The sequence below is a fragment of the Chanodichthys erythropterus genome, chromosome 12 (assembly GCF_024489055.1).
Source record: "Chanodichthys erythropterus isolate Z2021 chromosome 12, ASM2448905v1, whole genome shotgun sequence".
Taxonomy (NCBI): Eukaryota; Metazoa; Chordata; class Actinopteri; order Cypriniformes; family Xenocyprididae; genus Chanodichthys; species Chanodichthys erythropterus.
The window spans coordinates 9,614,325-9,632,211 of NC_090232.1; the positions used below are offsets into that span (position 1 = coordinate 9,614,325).

Sequence of the window (17,887 nt, forward strand, 5' to 3'; positions counted from 1 at the left end):
GTTTCCATCTTCATGTTATCATAGTAACCTCAAAGATACAGATAAAGACAGGCGTTTGTCAGTGGAAGTGTGGGATTGGGATCTGACCAGCAGAAATGACTTCATGGGGTCCATGTCTTTTGGCATCTCTGAGCTGCAGAAACAAGCTGTTAATGGATGGTAAGCACTAACATGATGAGATACACCTGCACATCAGACCTCAGTGCTCGAGGTTTGAGACCATCACCTTGATCTGTGTGGATTGTAGGTTTAAGTTGCTGGGTCAAGAGGAAGGGGAATATTTCAATGTTCCAGTTCCGCCAGATGGAGAGGAGGGCAATGAAGAACTGAGGCAGAAATTTGAGGTGGAGTCCACCTTCTCATTTTGCAGACACATTTTTATTTTTTACATCTAGCTTTTCTTCCTTACTCACAATATTCTGATTTCTTAACGCCAGAGAGCCAAGATTGGCCCCGGTACTAAGAATATAGATGGCTCTTCAAAGAACGACATCTCCAAATATGATGCCAATGGCAACAAAGACCGCATGAAGCTCACAGACTTCAACTTCATTATGGTGCTGGGCAAAGGCAGCTTTGGCAAGGTAGCACACACCATTCATGTACACATACACATTCACACATGCCATCATGTTACTATAAGGGCTGTTGAAGCAAACATTACATTTAGAGATTAAATACACTACTGTTCAAAAAGCTTGGGAGAATAAGAGAACAAAAAAACAGCATTTATTTGAAATAGATTTTTCTTTATTGTCACTTTTAATGTGTTTAATATTGTCGATTTAATGTGTCCTTGCTGAATAAAATAATTTCATTTTAAAAAAAAAATTTATTGTAAGATGTTTTGGTAACACTTTATTTTACAGTGTCCTTGTTACGTACACTTTAAAGACTGATTGAATAGTCAGAAATTTATAAGAAAAAAATATTAAAGGTGCCCTAGAACCAGTTTTTACAAGATGTAATATAAATCTAAGGTGTCCCCTGAATGTGTCTGTGAAGTTTCAGCTCAAAATACCCCACAGATTTTTTTAAAATTAATTTTTTTAATTTAAATTTTTTTAATTTTTTAAATTAATTTTGGGGCATCATTAACTATGCACCGATTCAGCGCACGGCCCCTTTAAATCGCGCGCTCCCCGCCCCCCGAGCTCTCGGCTATAATACAGTGCATAAACAAAGTTCACACAGCTAATATAACCCTCAAATGGATCTTTACAAGATGTTTGTCATGCAGCATGCATGCGTCGGATCATGTGAGTATAGTATTTATTTAGATGTTTACATTTGATTCTGAATGAGTTTGAGGCTGTGATCCGTGGCTAAAGCTAACATTACACACTGTTGGAGAGATTAATAAAGAATGAAGATGTGTTTATGAAAATAGCAACAACTTTCTTGTCTCTGTGAATACAGTAAAAAACGATGGTAAGTTTAACCACATTTAACAGTACATCAGCAACATGCTAACGAAACATTTAGAAAGACAATTTACAAATATCATTAAAAATATCATGTAATCATGGATCATGTCAGTTATTATTGCTCCTTCTGCCATTTTTTTGTTGTTGTTCTTGCTTGCTTACCTAGTCTGATGATTCAGCTGTGCACAGATCTACACATTAATATTGGCTGCCCTTGTGTAATGCCTTGAGCATGGGCTGGCATATGCAAATATTGAAAGCGTACATATTAATGATCCCGACTGTTACGTAACAGTCCGTGTTATGTTGAGATTCGCCTGTTTTTCGGAGGTCTTTTAAACACATGAGATTTATATAAGAAGGAGGAAGCAATGGAGTTTGAAACTCAATGTATGTCTTTTCCATGTACTGAACCCTTGTTATTCAACTATGCCGAGGTAAATTCAATTTTTGATTCTAGGGCACCTTTAAAAACACAACATTGTATCCCATACTTATCAGTAAATAATTTAAAAAGACCTTCTTAACAGAAAATTTATTTATAAATGAAAGCCATCATGGGGTGTTTAACAAAAAAACAATGTCCTTTCTAGGCTTCAAATTATGTAATGTAATTATCATCACGTCAGTTATACATAATTACTCAAAAAAGCATGTTTATTTTAAATTGAAATAAACTATTAATTAATATTTCAATTATTTGAATCACTATCACAGTATTCATGCTCTGTCTTTCTCCAGGTGATGCTGGCCGAGCGTAAAGGCTCAGATGAGCTGTACGCAGTGAAGATCTTGAAGAAGGATGTGGTCATTCAGGATGATGATGTGGAATGCACTATGGTGGAGAAGAGAGTTCTCGCTCTCTCTGGCAAACCACCCTTCCTCACTCACCTCCACTCGTGCTTTCAGACCATGGTACACATCACACACACATCACATACACATGACAACCACTTTATAATCTCATACTCAATTGTGTTGTTGTTTGTAGGACCGCCTTTACTTTGTGATGGAGTTTATCAATGGTGGAGATTTGATGTATCAGATACAACAAGTGGGAAAATTTAAGGAACCCCATGCTGTGTATGTATTTACTCCCAAGCACACAAAACTCTTAAATAATGACAAAATTAATTAGATAAATATTCATTTAATTATTTATTGAAAAAAAAAAGCTATTTTATTTTTTATTTTAAGACCGGAGTAATATCTGCTGAAAATTCAGCTTTGATGTCACAGGAATAAATTATATTTTAAAATATATTATAATAAAAAAATACTGTTATTTTGATTTATTCCTAGAGTGGATCAGTACTTTAGCTTGTTTTAATTCTAGTTTTTGTTTACCATCAGGTTCTATGCTGCAGAGATTGCCATCGGCCTGTTCTTTCTTCATTCTAAGGGAATTATTTACAGGTGACATGTTTGTTTTGTTGGTTTGTGAGTGTATGGTGAAAATTCGAACGGTGGAATCTAAGCATAAAAGTTAAATGCAACAATTGCATAATTTAATTGTCTTTTACAATAACACACAGTGTATTATGCATTTTTTACCACTGTGATGTAAATTGTCCCTCCAGTTAATTTGTGTTATATTTTTGAAAATAAATTATGTAGTAAATTTGTAGCACCAAAGTAATGGAATCAATTTTTTTGCTATCAAATTTCTCATATTTCATGATTCATTGCATTGTTAGTAAAGAATCATACTCAAATTGTTGTGAGAGAAAATATTTACTAATATATGTATTCGTGTGTGTGTGTGTGTGTGTGTGTGTGTGAACTTTGTGTAGAGATCTGAAGCTGGATAATGTGATGTTGGACTCTGAAGGTCACATTAAGATCGCTGATTTTGGCATGTGCAAAGAGAACATGTTTGATGGGGCCACAACCAAAACCTTCTGTGGCACTCCAGACTACATTGCCCCAGAGGTGTGTGTGTGAACATATTATGTGAAGTAGAGCGAGTCTATGTTAGTGTACACGAGGCATATAAACGCTCTCCTGTGTTACAGATCATTGCATATCAACCGTATGGGAAGTCTGTTGACTGGTGGGCTTATGGAGTTCTCCTGTATGAAATGCTGGCTGGACAGGTAAACTAATATTACATTAATTCTGGGTTTAAATTCAGATTGGATGAGCCATTTTCATAAGTAATTACGTATTTGTTTGTGATAGATACAGTGGTGCCAATGTTTTTCCACCCCTTTAGCCTCCTTTTGATGGTGAGGATGAAGATGAGCTATTCCAGTCCATCATGGAGCATCATGTATCTTACCCGAAATCTATGTCCAAAGAAGCAGTGGCCATATGCAAGGGGGTAGGCCACACAGACAAGCACACACTTTATACATTCTTGTCTATGAAAAGTGAAAGTGACATGTGAAGGCCAAGTACTGCAACCCATACTCAGATTTTGTCTTCTGCATTTAAAGGGTTCGTTTACCCAAAAATGAAAATCCTCTCATTAATTACTCACCCTCATGCCGTTCCACACCCATAAGACCTTCGTTCATCTTCGGAACACAAATTAAGATATTTTTGATAAAATCTGATGTCTCAGTGAGGCCTGCATTGCCAGCAATAACACTCCCTTTTTCAATGCCCAGAAAGGTACTAAAAACATATTTAAAACAGTTCATGCGAGTACAGTGGTTCAACCTTAATATTATAAAGCAACGAGAATACGCCAAGCTTCGAAGCTTTACGAATTTTTTTTTTTCGAATCAGTGGTTCATAGCGCCAAGATCACATGATTTCAGTAAACGAGGCTTCCTTACATCATAAGTGTTTTGAAATTTCAATACTTCATGTGATTTGGCAGTCTATACGCGCTCTGAACCACTGATTAGAAACAAAAGATTCGTAAAGCTTCATGAAGCAGTGTTTTGATATTGTTGAATAAAGTCGTTATTTTGTTGTTGTTTTTTTTGGCACACAAAAAGTATTCTCGTCGCTTCATAACATTAAGGTTGGACCACTGTAGTCGCATGAACTGTTTTAAATATGTCTTTAGTAGTTTTCTGGGCACTGAAAAAGGAAATGATCTTGCTGGCAATGCAGGCCTCACCATCGGATTTTATCAAAAATATCCTAATTTGTGTTCCGAAGATGAATGAAGGCCTTACGGTTGTGGAACGAGGGTGAGTAATTAATGACAGAATTTTCATTTTTGGGTGAACTAACCCTTTAACCCATCCAAGTTAGTGCACACACATTAGGAATAATGAGTAGTGAACACATACACACTGCAAACCGTGGACACACACCCGGAGCAGTGGGCAGCCATTTTGCTGTGGCGCCCAGGGAGTGACTGGGGGTTAGGTGCCTTGCTCAAGGCCACCTCAGTCATTTCCTGCTTGTATTGAGAATCGAATCAGCAACTTTTGGGTTACCAGTCTGACTCTCTAGCCATTAGGCCACAACTGCCCGTATGCTTGCATACACTAACAGACAATCACGCGTGTTTGTAGCTGATGACCAAGCACCCAGCGAAGCGTCTGGGTTGTGGACCAGAGGGAGAACGAGATATTAAGGAACACGCTTTCTTCCGCTACATGGACTGGGATAAGCTGCAAGATAAAGAAGTTCAACCCCCCTTCAAACCCAAAGCAGTAAGTAATAATGGAGCTGTGTATGTTTTTATTTCTATAGTCCACTTCAGACATTCTTCTGTCTAGAAGTAGCTTTGCAACTACAGTCAACTAGCAGTCATTAGAGTATTAGTAGACTGTCTGCTTAATATCTCCTAAGGGGCCGTTCACACAGAACGCGTTTTTCTATTCCAATGCGCTACTTTCCCATTGTTTTTCTATGTAAACACGCGCTTGACGGATGTGCATGACCGTTACGCTCGCGTCTCGCGTCTTTTGCAGCGCCTCTCACATGAGCGCCGCGTTTTTAAGACGGCGTGTCAAGTTAAAAGAATTTCAACTTTTACACGCAGCGCCGCTCATCAATGTCAGTTCCAAAACAGTGGACCAATCAGAAGAACTCGAAGGCGGGGCGAGCGTTGCGAGCTTCTGTTTACAGTAGCAAGTTGGCATGACAACTGTTTTATATGACGGCAAGATGGCGGAGGAGGCGCTCATTATTATCTTATTTTCTTTTTTTCCATGTCAAAACTTGTATCTGTCAATTCTGCTGTTTGCCTATTTCTATTATTTCCGTTATTGTCGTTATTTCCTCACGTCTCAAAAGCGCGTTTCGAGACCCTCGCGTTCTACGCTGCGCTTTTTTTAAAACCACTCCTGAGCGCCGCGTCTCGCGTTTTTAGACGCAAAGACGCGTTCTGTGTGAACGGCCCCTAACACTGTATTTTGATGTTCCCCAACAGACATTCTACTGACTATAAGTAACTTTGCAGATCCATGTCAACTTATTCTACTAACCTGAACCCTAACAGTCTACTAATAATCTAATGAGAGTTAGATGACATGTAGTTGCAAATTTACTTACAGTTAGTAGAATGTCTAAAGTGAACCATTGAAATAAAGCGTAACTGTGTTCTTATCAGGAGGGTGCATTACAGCACAAGTGGCAATAAAAGTACAATGGCAACCTTTTTACACTTCTTTCTCATAGTACACTGTATTTTTGCTGCAGCATATCTGTTATTTAAGTGCCTAATTTTCAGAGAAGATTTGGTGCATGTGGACAAGATGCTGTGGTTCCAACCTGCTCAGTGCAGGAAGTAAAGCGTCACAGTTCATGTTCCACTGTTAAACCACAAAGAATTTGTGAACACGAATATGTGAAAAGTTTGCATTCAGATTCAGACTCACGAATGCTGTAGAAAACAATAATGGAGCATTTAAAAAAATTTTGAATTTTGATTGTGCAGATTTTGCGGGTTTTCAGTGTTGTTTGGTGTGGGGCTGAGTCTGATTTAGGATGTGGATATACAGTGACCCCAACCACCAAAATGTGTGAAAAGCGTTGATTTTAAAAAAGTATAGCACACTTTACACACATTTCACAATAAAAGAAGTTAATAATGACAAAACAATACATATTCTGTTTCAAAGCCAACCAGCTGCTTTGGCTTTATACATGTATATATGATTGTATGTTTGGTAAGATTTATTTAATGCATTTAAAAGAAATGTCTAATGCTCACCAAGGCAGCATTTATTTGATCAAAAAACAGTAATGGTGTGAATTATTACAATTTTAAATAACTATTTTCTATTTTAAAATATTTTAAATAGTGCTGTCAAATAAATTAATCACAATTAATCACGTCTAACATAAAAGTTTGTAAATAATGTATAATATGTGTATATACAGTGCTGCTTGAAAGTTTGTGAACAACTTGCAGAATCTGTGAAAATGTGAATAATTTTAACAAAATAAGAGTGATCATACAAAATTCATGTTATTTTTTGTTTAGTACTGTCCTGAGTAAGATATTTTACATAAACAATGTTTACATAAAGTCCACAAAACAAATAGCTGAATTTATGAATATGACCCCATTCGAAAGTTTATGAACCCTTGATTCTTAATACTGTGTGTGGTTACCTGGATGATCTACGACTGTATTTTTTGCATATCTGAATCCTTTCCAGCAGTGACTGAATGATTTTGAGATTCATCTTTTCACACTGAGGACAACCAAAGTCCCTTTAAGACAAGTCATTTCCCTCGGCGGCCATCTTTGAAACGCCTCTCAGGCATCCTGGGCATCATGCAGCTCCTATCTCTTTGAATGGGGAAACATCAGATTCTCCAAAACTGTTCGTCAACCTTACGATTAAATTTGATATTTGAAATCACCAATGAAATCTAAAATCAACCGGCTCATAAATTTAGTTTCCAAATGCTCGAATCATGACAAAAAAACTATATTTTTTTCAGGCTGGATCAAGCTAATGCGCATGCGCAGACCTAAATGCGTGTCTCTTCGGAGGCGCGCGTCTGACTGTTTCTATAGAAACCGGTGATTCTAACGGCCACTAAAGTGACGCGATGACTTTACCAGTCGGTGATTGGCTCTTGGCTTTAGAAGGCGGGACTTATTCCGCCATATTGCGCGTTACACTTTCTCCCATTCAAAACAATACGAGTGACACGTCTTGTGTTATTCTATAGTCTTTGGGACAACTGAGGGACTCAAACACAACTATTAAAAAAGGTTCAAACATTCACTGATGCTCCAGAAGGAAACGTGCATTAAGACCCGGGGGGGGAGAAAACCTTTTGAATTTGAAGATAAATTGTACTTAATTTGTCTTCTGGCAAACATTTAAGTGTCTTCTGTTGCTTCCAAAGGGCAGTACTAAATGAGAAAAAAATTATATTTAAACAAAATAAGAAAAAGTGGACATCTTCATCCCCTTCAAAAGTTTTCACCCCCAGACTCTTAATGTATTGTGTTTCCTTCTGGAGCATCAGTGAATGTTTGAACCTTTTTTAATAGTTGAGTTTGAGTCCCTTGATTGTCCTCAGTGTGAAAACACCGGTCTCAAAATCATACAGCCACTGCTGGAAAGGGTTCAAATATGCAAAAGATGCTGGAAATCTCAAGAATTTTTGAGACCTGGAGTATTTTTCTGAAGAACAGAGCTCAGTTTAACTGCTCAGGACTAGGGCTGCACGATTAATCGCATGCTATTCTCACGCGCATTTCGTCAGTAAAGCCGGTTCCCTGATTACCGCTAAATCGCCATCACCTGCTTTCAAATGAAGCGGCATTTAATAGACAGAGCCGTAGATCACTGAAAAGCCACGCAATATCGCGTTCATATCGCAGATGAATCGCCTGCGATAATGAATGCGATATTGCGTGGCTTGTCTGTGAACTACGGCTCTGTCTATTAAAAGGCGCTCCGTTTAAAAACAGGTGATGGCGATTTAGCGGTAATCAGTGAACCGGCTTTACTGATGAAATGCGCGTGAGAATAGCATGCGATTAATCGTGCAGCCCTACTCAGGACAAACAAGAGACTCATGAACAACCATCACAAAACATAAAAACAGTGGTGGATCATCAGGTATCCACACATAGTATTGAGAATCAATGATTCACATACTTTTGAGCGGGTCGTTTTTATAAATTGAGCTATTTTTTTGTCTTGTGGACTTTAAGTAACCATTTTTTATGTAAAATATCTTACTCAGGACAGTACTAAACAAAAAATAAAATGCATATTGTATGATCCCTCTTATTTTGTTAAAATTATTCACATTTTCACAGATTCTGCAAGGGGTTCACAAACTTTAAAGCAGCACTGCATATATATATATATATATATATATATATATATATATATATATATATATATATATAAACCATGATACAATTTTTTAAGTTCAAAGGAATGATTAAAATAGAAATCTTTTGTAACAATGTAAAAGGCTTTACTGTCACTTTTGATCAATATAATGCATCCTTATTGTATAATATTAATTTCTTAAAAAAAAATCTTACTGACCGAAAACGTTTGACCAGTGTATTTATGCAAATTTATATCCGTAGCTGTTGCAACAAAGTTTAGTTCTAATAATTAAAGTGACAAAAATGCTCAAGTAATTGCCAGAGCTTCTCATATGAATGTATCCATGGCAACTAAAAAAAATCATGTGGTATGTGTTAAGAAGAGGGGCTAATGAGATTTTTAATGCTTCTCTCCCACTTTTCAGATCATTCCTAAACCCCTGCTCTTATGTTACAAACTGCATTTGATAGAAATCGCATTACGAGTATTTTAACGTTTAATTTTATTATTTGTTTAATTTTGACTTCTTTGTGAAGAGTCTTTGTGTATAGATGACCATATAACAGTGCTGCCGGAGTCAGATTAATGTTCGATTGTAATTTTATTTAAATTCTAAGCGTATATGTCTAATAATGCATTTGACTGTGGCCTGATTGGCCAGTTTAGTAAGCTACGCCCCCACTTTATGTGACACGAGTTCAACGAATAAACATTTTAATGTTAAATTAAAATGATTTCATCCGTTCACAGGTAAGTGGTTTGGATACAGATCCCTTATTATTTTCTCACTATCCCTCTTCACTCTCTCACTTTTGTAATGCTTGGAATTTTCCAATTCCACGGAGCACATTTTTCTGAATGCTGCACCTTCATCGCCTGAAAACACAATGCTTCTTTAACATGTGCTGACTTACATTCTGTAATAGCAAAATAATTGGCAGCATCAGAAATATGCTTCCAACACAGAAAATGATGTGCCTGAAATGTTTGCAGGAAGGTGATTGTAATACAATATGTTAATTCATATATTGTAGTTATGCAATACAGATATATGCTCATCATTTTCTGTCATTACGCATTCCCTCGATGAAGGGAATGTACAAAAGTACTGTTATTATTATCACACTTTTGGATGAATCTTTTCCCATTTTTTCACATTTGAGGCTTCCATTTGTCATTAATTCTTCATTTGGTTGCTCATGCCGTTTTATCATTTTCCCATCCCATATCTCTCTTCTCTCGTCTTCTCCACAGTGCGGTCGAGACGCAGAGAACTTTGATCGTTTTTTCACCCGCCATCCTCCCGTCCTGACCCCTCCTGACCAAGAAGTGATTCAAAACCTGGACCAAGAAGAATTTCAGGGCTTCTCGTATATTAACCCAAATTTTGCATCTGTGAAATCCAAGTAGCCAGTTTTAGCCAAGCACAATACAGGGACCAATGAGATTACAGATCTTGAAATTACATAGTGTGAATGAACCAATGAGAGAGTTCAACCAGATTGATGGAGGAATGGGTTTTTTTTCAATCTATTTTGTTCCTTCCTGTTTATTACTTGTTTGATTTAAAGGATCAAGGGAAGAGATTGACTAACTTTGTAAATGAACTTCTAAAGAGTGAGCGAGTGTGTGGCGGCTTTGCGAGATTTTGACTATTTGATGCTTGTATATCATGGACTGTGGTGTTACGGGTCTCAGAAAACTCAAAAAAAAAAAAATCTGGGTGAATCCAGTGTCCCAGTCCCATTTCACCCCAAAATCAATTTATTTTGCTTAAAGGCATGAAGCTGTTTTGCGAGCATAACTTTTTTTTTTTTTTTTTTTTTGCATTGTGACATTATTGTCATCACAAGTTAATGAGAATCAAACAAATAACATGCTTAATTGTGATGAAAATGTGGCAAAAATGTTTTATCATTTTAAAAATAGGCTTAATTATTTATTCTTACAGAGCCCTGCCCGTGAAATGCTGGGAGAAAAAATATGTACATTGCGGTCACAAACTAAAAATTTGTTCCCACGCCTTATACATTAGTGTTGTCAAAAGTACAGACTACAGTACTGAGTCAATACTGAAATTTTAAAAATGTGTAGATACCATCATTTCCCCCTAGCATTTTGCGCAGATTCTTAAACACCTCTGATTGGTCATTGTGTTCATGTGCTCAACAGATATGTCTGTGATTGGCTACAGTGATCAATACTTCAAAAAAATGTTATAAATAGACATCTTTGACGCTCTTCACAAAGAACTTACATTCAGATACACACAGGAGCGTTTGAAACTAGGCGTCTATCAGCGGATCCTTAATATATCCGCTCATAGACGCCTGCTTTCAAAAACTCCCGTGTGTATCTGTATATGTAAATATGTCTATTTAATATGTTTTTGAAGCGTTGATCATTTTAGCCAATCACAGACATATCTGTTGAGCTTGCGAACACAATGGCCAATCAGATGCGTTTAAGAATCCGTTCAAAATTCTAGGGGGAAATGCAGGTATCGTCACATTTTTTTAGATTTCAGTACCGAAGAAGGTACTTTTGACAACAATATAATACATAAATAGTAAATGTAATTTGTTCCCTCGTTTTAAGTAAATCATACACACAATTTGTCCCTTGATTTTCTAAATCGAGGCCACATTGTACTAATTAATTTCCTTGTTTTATTTAAATCAAAACAACAAATTTTGTTGAACTAACAAATTAGATCAACGCAGCCACGATTTACTGAAACAAGGGGATGAATTTTTAATTCGTGGCCATGACATATATACTTTTGTCCGTATGTCATGTCCGGGGGCTCCGTATATTCTAAATGTTTTTTGTTTTTGTTTTTCAGTTTGGGGTGAAATGTAACCTGGACATGTCCTTGATAGGTTTTATAAGATTCATTTATTGCTTCTGATGTAACATATCTTTAGAATTTTCAAATATAGCTGCCAAATCTCTCTGTCTCCCCATAACACACACACACACTTACACAAACCATGCGCCTCAGATGAACCATTTACCACTTATTGATCAGGATGTTTACTGGGTCACCCCATTTTAGTGCTTTTTTCGGTTGGGTGTCGTACGTGTGTTTGTGTGAAACTGTGCCAAGTCAGAGATTAAAAGTTTAGGAACTGGTCATGCAACGTGTAGTTTTCCAACCAGTGCTGCTTGGATACTCATAACCACATCCTTGAACCAACTGGAAATGATAGTGATTTAACTACAACAACTTAATTCCAGACATGATGATGATGATGATGATGTAACTACTAACGAGAACATATCTTTTATGTCTTTATTCTGCCAAATCTGTGATGTATGACATTTTTTGACTTGTTACCTGTGCCTGGCAGTGTTTGGATCAAATTACTGTGAAACTGTGGACAGACTGTTTCTATAGAGGAAAATATATGAATATGTATTTGGAATATATTAATGATCTCTGTGTGTCTGTATATTTTCCTCCTCTGTGTTTATTCTTGCACACACAAACAGTGCCGAAACGAAGTATATGGATACTGATATTTTAGAATGTTAATATATATTTAAGTTAAAATATAGTCCATAAAATGAACCATAATTTTTAGATGACAACATTTCATTTTCATACAGCTGGTGAATATATGTCTGCAATTTAAAGAGATTTTTTAATGTTTTTGAATCAAACATTTTTTGTTTTTGTTTTTGAAAGAAGTCACTTGTTCTCACCAAGGCTGCATTTTTTTTTTTTTTGTTGATCAAAAATACAGTAAAAACAGTACTATTGTGAAATATTATGATTTAAAACACTGTTTTCTATTTTAATATATTTTAGAATGTGCAATTTATTCATGTGAAAATCATTTTAATATGCTGATTTGGTGCTCAAGAAACATTTCTAATTGTCTTATGGAAACCTGATACATTTTTTTTAGGATTCTTTGATGAATGAAGTTTAAAAGAACAATATTTATTTGAAAAATAAATCTTTTGTAATATCATTTTTTGGCACTTTTGATCAGTTTAATGCATCCTTGATGAGTAAAAGTGTTCATTTCTTTCAAAAAACAAACAAAAACTTTTGAATTATAGTTTACTATCCATTTTGAGCATAAAGAAAGCAAATAACATCAGCTACAATGATACCAAATACCAGCTTGAGCTGGATTTTCCTGCAGGGAAATAATGATTATAGATTTTGAAACATAAAATGTGATAAATAGAGATAGCGATGTTCATAATGCGAATAGTTAATAAATTTCCACAATGCAAGTACACTTTCACCAGTCTTAAAAATATGCTATCAACTCTTCTGAACTCACATGCATGCTTATTTATTATCATAGCGTACCAATACTACCTGCGAAATAACCATCCGCGAACAGCAGATCCATTAGAGAACAAAAGGAGCGTTTTGTATAAATTGTGCATTTGGACTTCTGGGTCTCATGAGAACATGATGGCGTAGTTGTTGAGTAGATACAGGGACCAGACTCTCAAGAAGCACTTCTCTCCAAGGGCCCTTTTTCTTGAGCTGGTTTTGGGCCTCTGTCAGAAGGTAGGACCTTGTTGATTGTCCTGTCTTGAATGAAAGGGCATTTGGTGTCTCTGTTAATGGTTTATGTGTTTAGCAGAACTTTCTTGAGCTGTTTGTCTCCAGTTGGTGGCTGGACTTGATGTCCAAACATTCATCTCATTCTCATGGGTGTTTTTCAGATGTTAATGGTCCAGTCTGCTCTCCTCTGTACTGTCCCTCTATGTTTTTTGTGGTTTATTCTGCCTATTCCAGATTGACTCTCAAAGTTTTGTTTGTCTTGAGTTTTTGATTCTGAAGCTGTGGGTTCCTCTTCATCAATTTCCTCTTGGTCTTTTTTGCCGTTTATTACTTCTATCTGATTATCTTCTGTGATGTTTTTGTTGTTGTTGTGTGTTATCTTATGCATTTATAATGATAGACGTTTGCTTTAATGTCAACATATAATCTAAACTGTCCCTATTTGCTTTCTTAAATGCATGTTCTTGATCTTTTGGCATTTTTTCCAAAGTGCCTATCATCAACTTGCTCCACTTATGAAATTATTTAAGTTTTTGATGTCACCAAGACCTCATGGGCTATTAGATAATGTTAACCAATTAGCAGTTTCCAATGGATACATTTTTTCTTGTTGAATATCCTGTTTCAGTCAGAAATGCACCACATTTTGGAAGTAAATGCAATTTTGTATTGACTTTAAAACCAAATTTTAATTGCATTTTTGCTAGAGCAAAAGTTGTAAAATGTGGTTTATGCTTTTCAAAAAAATCTATCCCATTTTGTAGAGATGGAAAAATCAAATAGTCGATTCAGTTAAAAAAAATGGTAAAAGAAAAAAAAAAAATTTAAAACAAAAATTCTTTCACAATACAGTGATTAATGTTAATTTTGGGGTCGATAAGATTTAAAAAAAAAAAAGAAACGAATAATTTTATTCTGCAAGGATACATTAAATTGATCAAAAGTGACAGTAAAACATTTATAATGTTACAAAACAAAAATTTATTTCAAATAATTTTGAAATAAATTTATTTTAAAAAGTGCTGTTCTTTTGAACTTTCTATTCATCAAATAATCCTGAAAAAAAAAGTATCACATTCATAACTCTCTTTCTCTCTTTTTCTTTCAGAAAAATCGACGTGACACTGGGAATTTCGACAAGGAGTTCACCAAGATGGCGGTTGAGCTGACACCAACCGATAAACTCTTCATCATGAATCTGGACCAAAATGAATTCCAAGGCTTCTCCTACACCAACCCTGAGTTTGTTATTCAGGTTTAACACCAAACAGACGGTCTTAATACCCAGAAAGCATTATTTTGTCCCTGTGCATCTTGATTGTCCTCTCTCTTCACTTAAAAGGCACAAACCCAGCAGGATCAAGCAGAACCAAATCAGGATTATACTCAGTTTTTCAACCAAGGCCTCAGAAACTCTTGAAATTGAATTCGCCAGAGGAGAGAGAACGGTTATAAAAGAGTGTATTCATAGTCTCCATGAGAATGTCTTGTCTTTTCATCTCCAAGAGAATTATCCTACCTCTTTCTTTTATACATTCTCTCCATTTATTCAGTCAGCATTTTACTGCAGCCCCTCGTTTCCAAATGAATTAACCTGACAACATGCAGCACTAATGGCTTTTTTCCCCAGAGCTAATTAAGCCTTGCACACCCTTGAGCCTTTTAAGTTAAAATCTGGTTTAAATTAGTAAAACATTTCGGTATCGATTCAAAGCAAAGTTCCAGTGCATCAGTAAATGATAGATAAGCAAATATCCTCAAGCATTTATTGCTAGATGTTGGTTTAAATGGATGATATCTTTCAGCTTGTTGTGAGATTCTGAGCATTAGCTTGCATATCATCAGAAGCAAACGGTCAAATAATGATATCCATATGGCCTTTAGTTTGCTACTGGCATAATGGCTTCTGTTCATTATTTATGTCATGATAGCTGGTGGGAATAACATAGGCCATCAGGCTTAATTTATAATTTACATGCAACTCAAAAGCACATAAAGCTTTGAAAATCAACATTTTTATATTAAAACATATCACTTTAGTTAAGTGGCAAAAATATGTTGATTGTTTACCTTGTTTTACATATCATTTGGTATTAAGAATATTTTAAATAATTAAAAACTCTGATATTAAAACAGTCTCAAAGGTGCAGTAAGCAATTTCTGAGAATTTGAAATCAAACCGCTTTTCTTATATAGTTCTGGCATGAAACTCTAGATGGCACAAGCTGATAGGTCTAACTCATTTGGTAGCAATCACGTCATTATCTGCATAGCACAGCCGATTGGTTGTTGTTGCATCAGCAGCCAATGAGTTTCGGCTCAACATTCAAATAAATACCAGCAGTGTTTGCTGTTAGCAGTATGCAGCATGCTTTCAGAAACCCTTTACCTTCCCCAGCTCCACCTGTATAGATCTGCTATGGGGTTAATTCAGGTATGTTACATGTGCAGCAGCAGCAGCACGTCTTACAACCTCACAGCAATGCCTGTAAATGTATTGGCTGTAGCAAGTCTCGGTACTCGCTCTGCAGCAGCAGCGTAGCAGATTTATTCCACCAAGACCAAATACATTAACATTACCATATGCATGCCAATCTCTATTACCATACCAATCTCCAGAGAGTTGTCAGACTGATCCACTTTCAACAGTGTTTCTCAGAAATTGCTTACTGCACCTTTAAATCAATTAATGGGCCAATGTGAAAAACAGTTATGGCATACTAAGTCACAATAAAAAAAGTTGAATTTATGACATAAAGCCAAATTTGTTTATATATGTGATTTTTACATTTTAATCTCCTAATTTCAAGTTTTTGTGTCATATTTCCGGAAGAGGATTAGGGCCAAGCAATAATAAAAAAATAATAATAAATAATAATAGCAATAATAAAATAAATAAAATCTCGATATTAAAGTTGTTAAATTTTGAGAAAAAAACTCGTTAAATTTCGAGAAAAAAGTAGAGATAAAATGTTGAGAATAAACTCATTAAATTACGAGAAAAAAACTCGTTAAATTTCAAGAAAAAAGTCGAGATAAAAAGGTTGAGAATAAAGTCATTAAATTACAAGAAAAAAGTTGTTAAATTACCAGAACAAATTCGTTAAATTATGAAAAAAATGCCGTTAAATTTTGAGAAAAAAGTCAAGATAAAATGTTGAGAATAAAGTCATTAAATTAACGAATTTATTCTTGTAATTTAATGAATTTGTTCTCGTAATTTAATGATTTTTTTTTCATAATTTTATGAGTTTATTCTCGTAATTTAATGACTTTATTCTCAACATTTTATCTCAACTTTTTTCTCGAAATTTAACGAGTTTGTTCTCGTAATTTAAGAACTTTTTTCTCGTAATTTAATGACTTTATTCTCAACATTTTGTCTTGACTTTTTTCTCAATTTAACGACATTTTTCTCATAATTTAACGAATTTGTTCTCGTAATTTAATGACTTTTTTCTCGTAATTTAATTACTTTATTCTCAACATTTTATCTCGACTTTTTTCTCAATTTAACGAGTTTGTTCTCGTAATTTAACGAGTTTATTCTCAACATATTATTTCGACTTTTTTCTCGAAATTTAACGAGTTTTTTCTCGAAATTTAACAACTTTAATCTCGAGATGGTTTTATTTTTTTATTATTGCTTGGCCCTAATCCTCTTCCAAACATATTTGAATTGTGTCATTATTTCTTTTTAATCTCCTAATAATTACAATTTTTGTCATAATTATTCACTTTTATGTCATTTGTGACTTTTCTGTCATAATTTTGACTTTTTTAAACTCATAATTATGACTTAATATGTCATAATTTCAACTTTTTATGTCATAATTAGGATTTACCAAAGGATGTTTTTTTCCCTTATGTAGCGGAATTATATTTTTTACTGAGAAGTTTACATAATTTCTAGAGTTTGAGAAGGAAACTTTCTGCAAGCATGACACAGAAGCAGTGACTAGCAAAAAGTAATATTAAACAAATAGATGAAAATTAGCTTGTGAATAGGGATAATGAGACATCTTTGAGGGCACAGAACAAATGATATTGTAGGATTTTGCAGATTTTTGATTTGCAGACTGATTCCCTGATGTATTGGTACATGTTGTAGTGCACATTCAACCTTTACTGTGTTTAAAGTATTAAGTTTTACCACATATTTTTAATTGATTTACAAACAGATGACGGGTGCATACGGTTGCAATCCTTGATAAAGTGCGTTAGTGCTGTTAATGGCATCGGCATCAGACGTTGTTCCATGCATATCACGGGCTGCAGAGAATGTGATTCATACCGTATGAGCTGAAAACTACAACTCCAGCTACCAGTCTTGACTGAAACCCTAATGTGCCATATATTTTGTTGGGGAATCTGCAGTGTTTAGGGAGCTCATTGTGTGCCATGTGTCTGTGTTAAACAGACTCCATAAGGAGTTTTAGTCTACCCTATGCATGCCTGGTAGAGCCCTTGCTCTTTAACTCTGTGTTTACTTATTAACCAAGTGTGTCAGTAATGGTTGGATCTGTTGTAGCATAGATCCTTATAAGGTTGATGGTGTGTAAACATTTATATTTGTTAACGTTTCATTTTGTAATTAGATATATGAAATAGAAATATAAGTATTCTAGTCTTCCAAATGAAAACACATTGTGTGATCATGTAAACAGTGACAATATAAGTATAATCTGCTTTTCCCGAGGCGA

General features: G+C 35.3%; 1 protein-coding gene across 2 annotated transcripts in view; it reads left to right on the plus strand.

The window, feature by feature from the left end:
* prkcba (protein kinase C, beta a) overlaps positions 1 to 14,660 on the plus strand; it is a 38,127-nt gene extending 23,467 nt beyond the window's left edge. Inside the window, exons 7-17 of one of the 2 annotated variants that reach the window (XM_067405224.1) lie at positions 25 to 159; positions 248 to 344; positions 438 to 584; positions 2,169 to 2,342; positions 2,419 to 2,510; positions 2,781 to 2,843; positions 3,221 to 3,359; positions 3,443 to 3,523; positions 3,643 to 3,750; positions 4,904 to 5,044; positions 14,293 to 14,660. In XM_067405224.1, the coding sequence (XP_067261325.1) occupies positions 25 to 159; positions 248 to 344; positions 438 to 584; positions 2,169 to 2,342; positions 2,419 to 2,510; positions 2,781 to 2,843; positions 3,221 to 3,359; positions 3,443 to 3,523; positions 3,643 to 3,750; positions 4,904 to 5,044; positions 14,293 to 14,445 (1,330 nt within the window). In that variant the 3' untranslated portion in view covers positions 14,446 to 14,660. Of the gene's footprint in view, positions 1 to 24; positions 160 to 247; positions 345 to 437; positions 585 to 2,168; positions 2,343 to 2,418; positions 2,511 to 2,780; positions 2,844 to 3,220; positions 3,360 to 3,442; positions 3,524 to 3,642; positions 3,751 to 4,903; positions 5,045 to 9,904; positions 12,386 to 14,292 lie in introns of those variants that run through there. The other variant, XM_067405223.1, reaches the window with a different exon arrangement.
* The last annotated feature ends 3,227 nt before the right edge of the window (positions 14,661 to 17,887 follow it).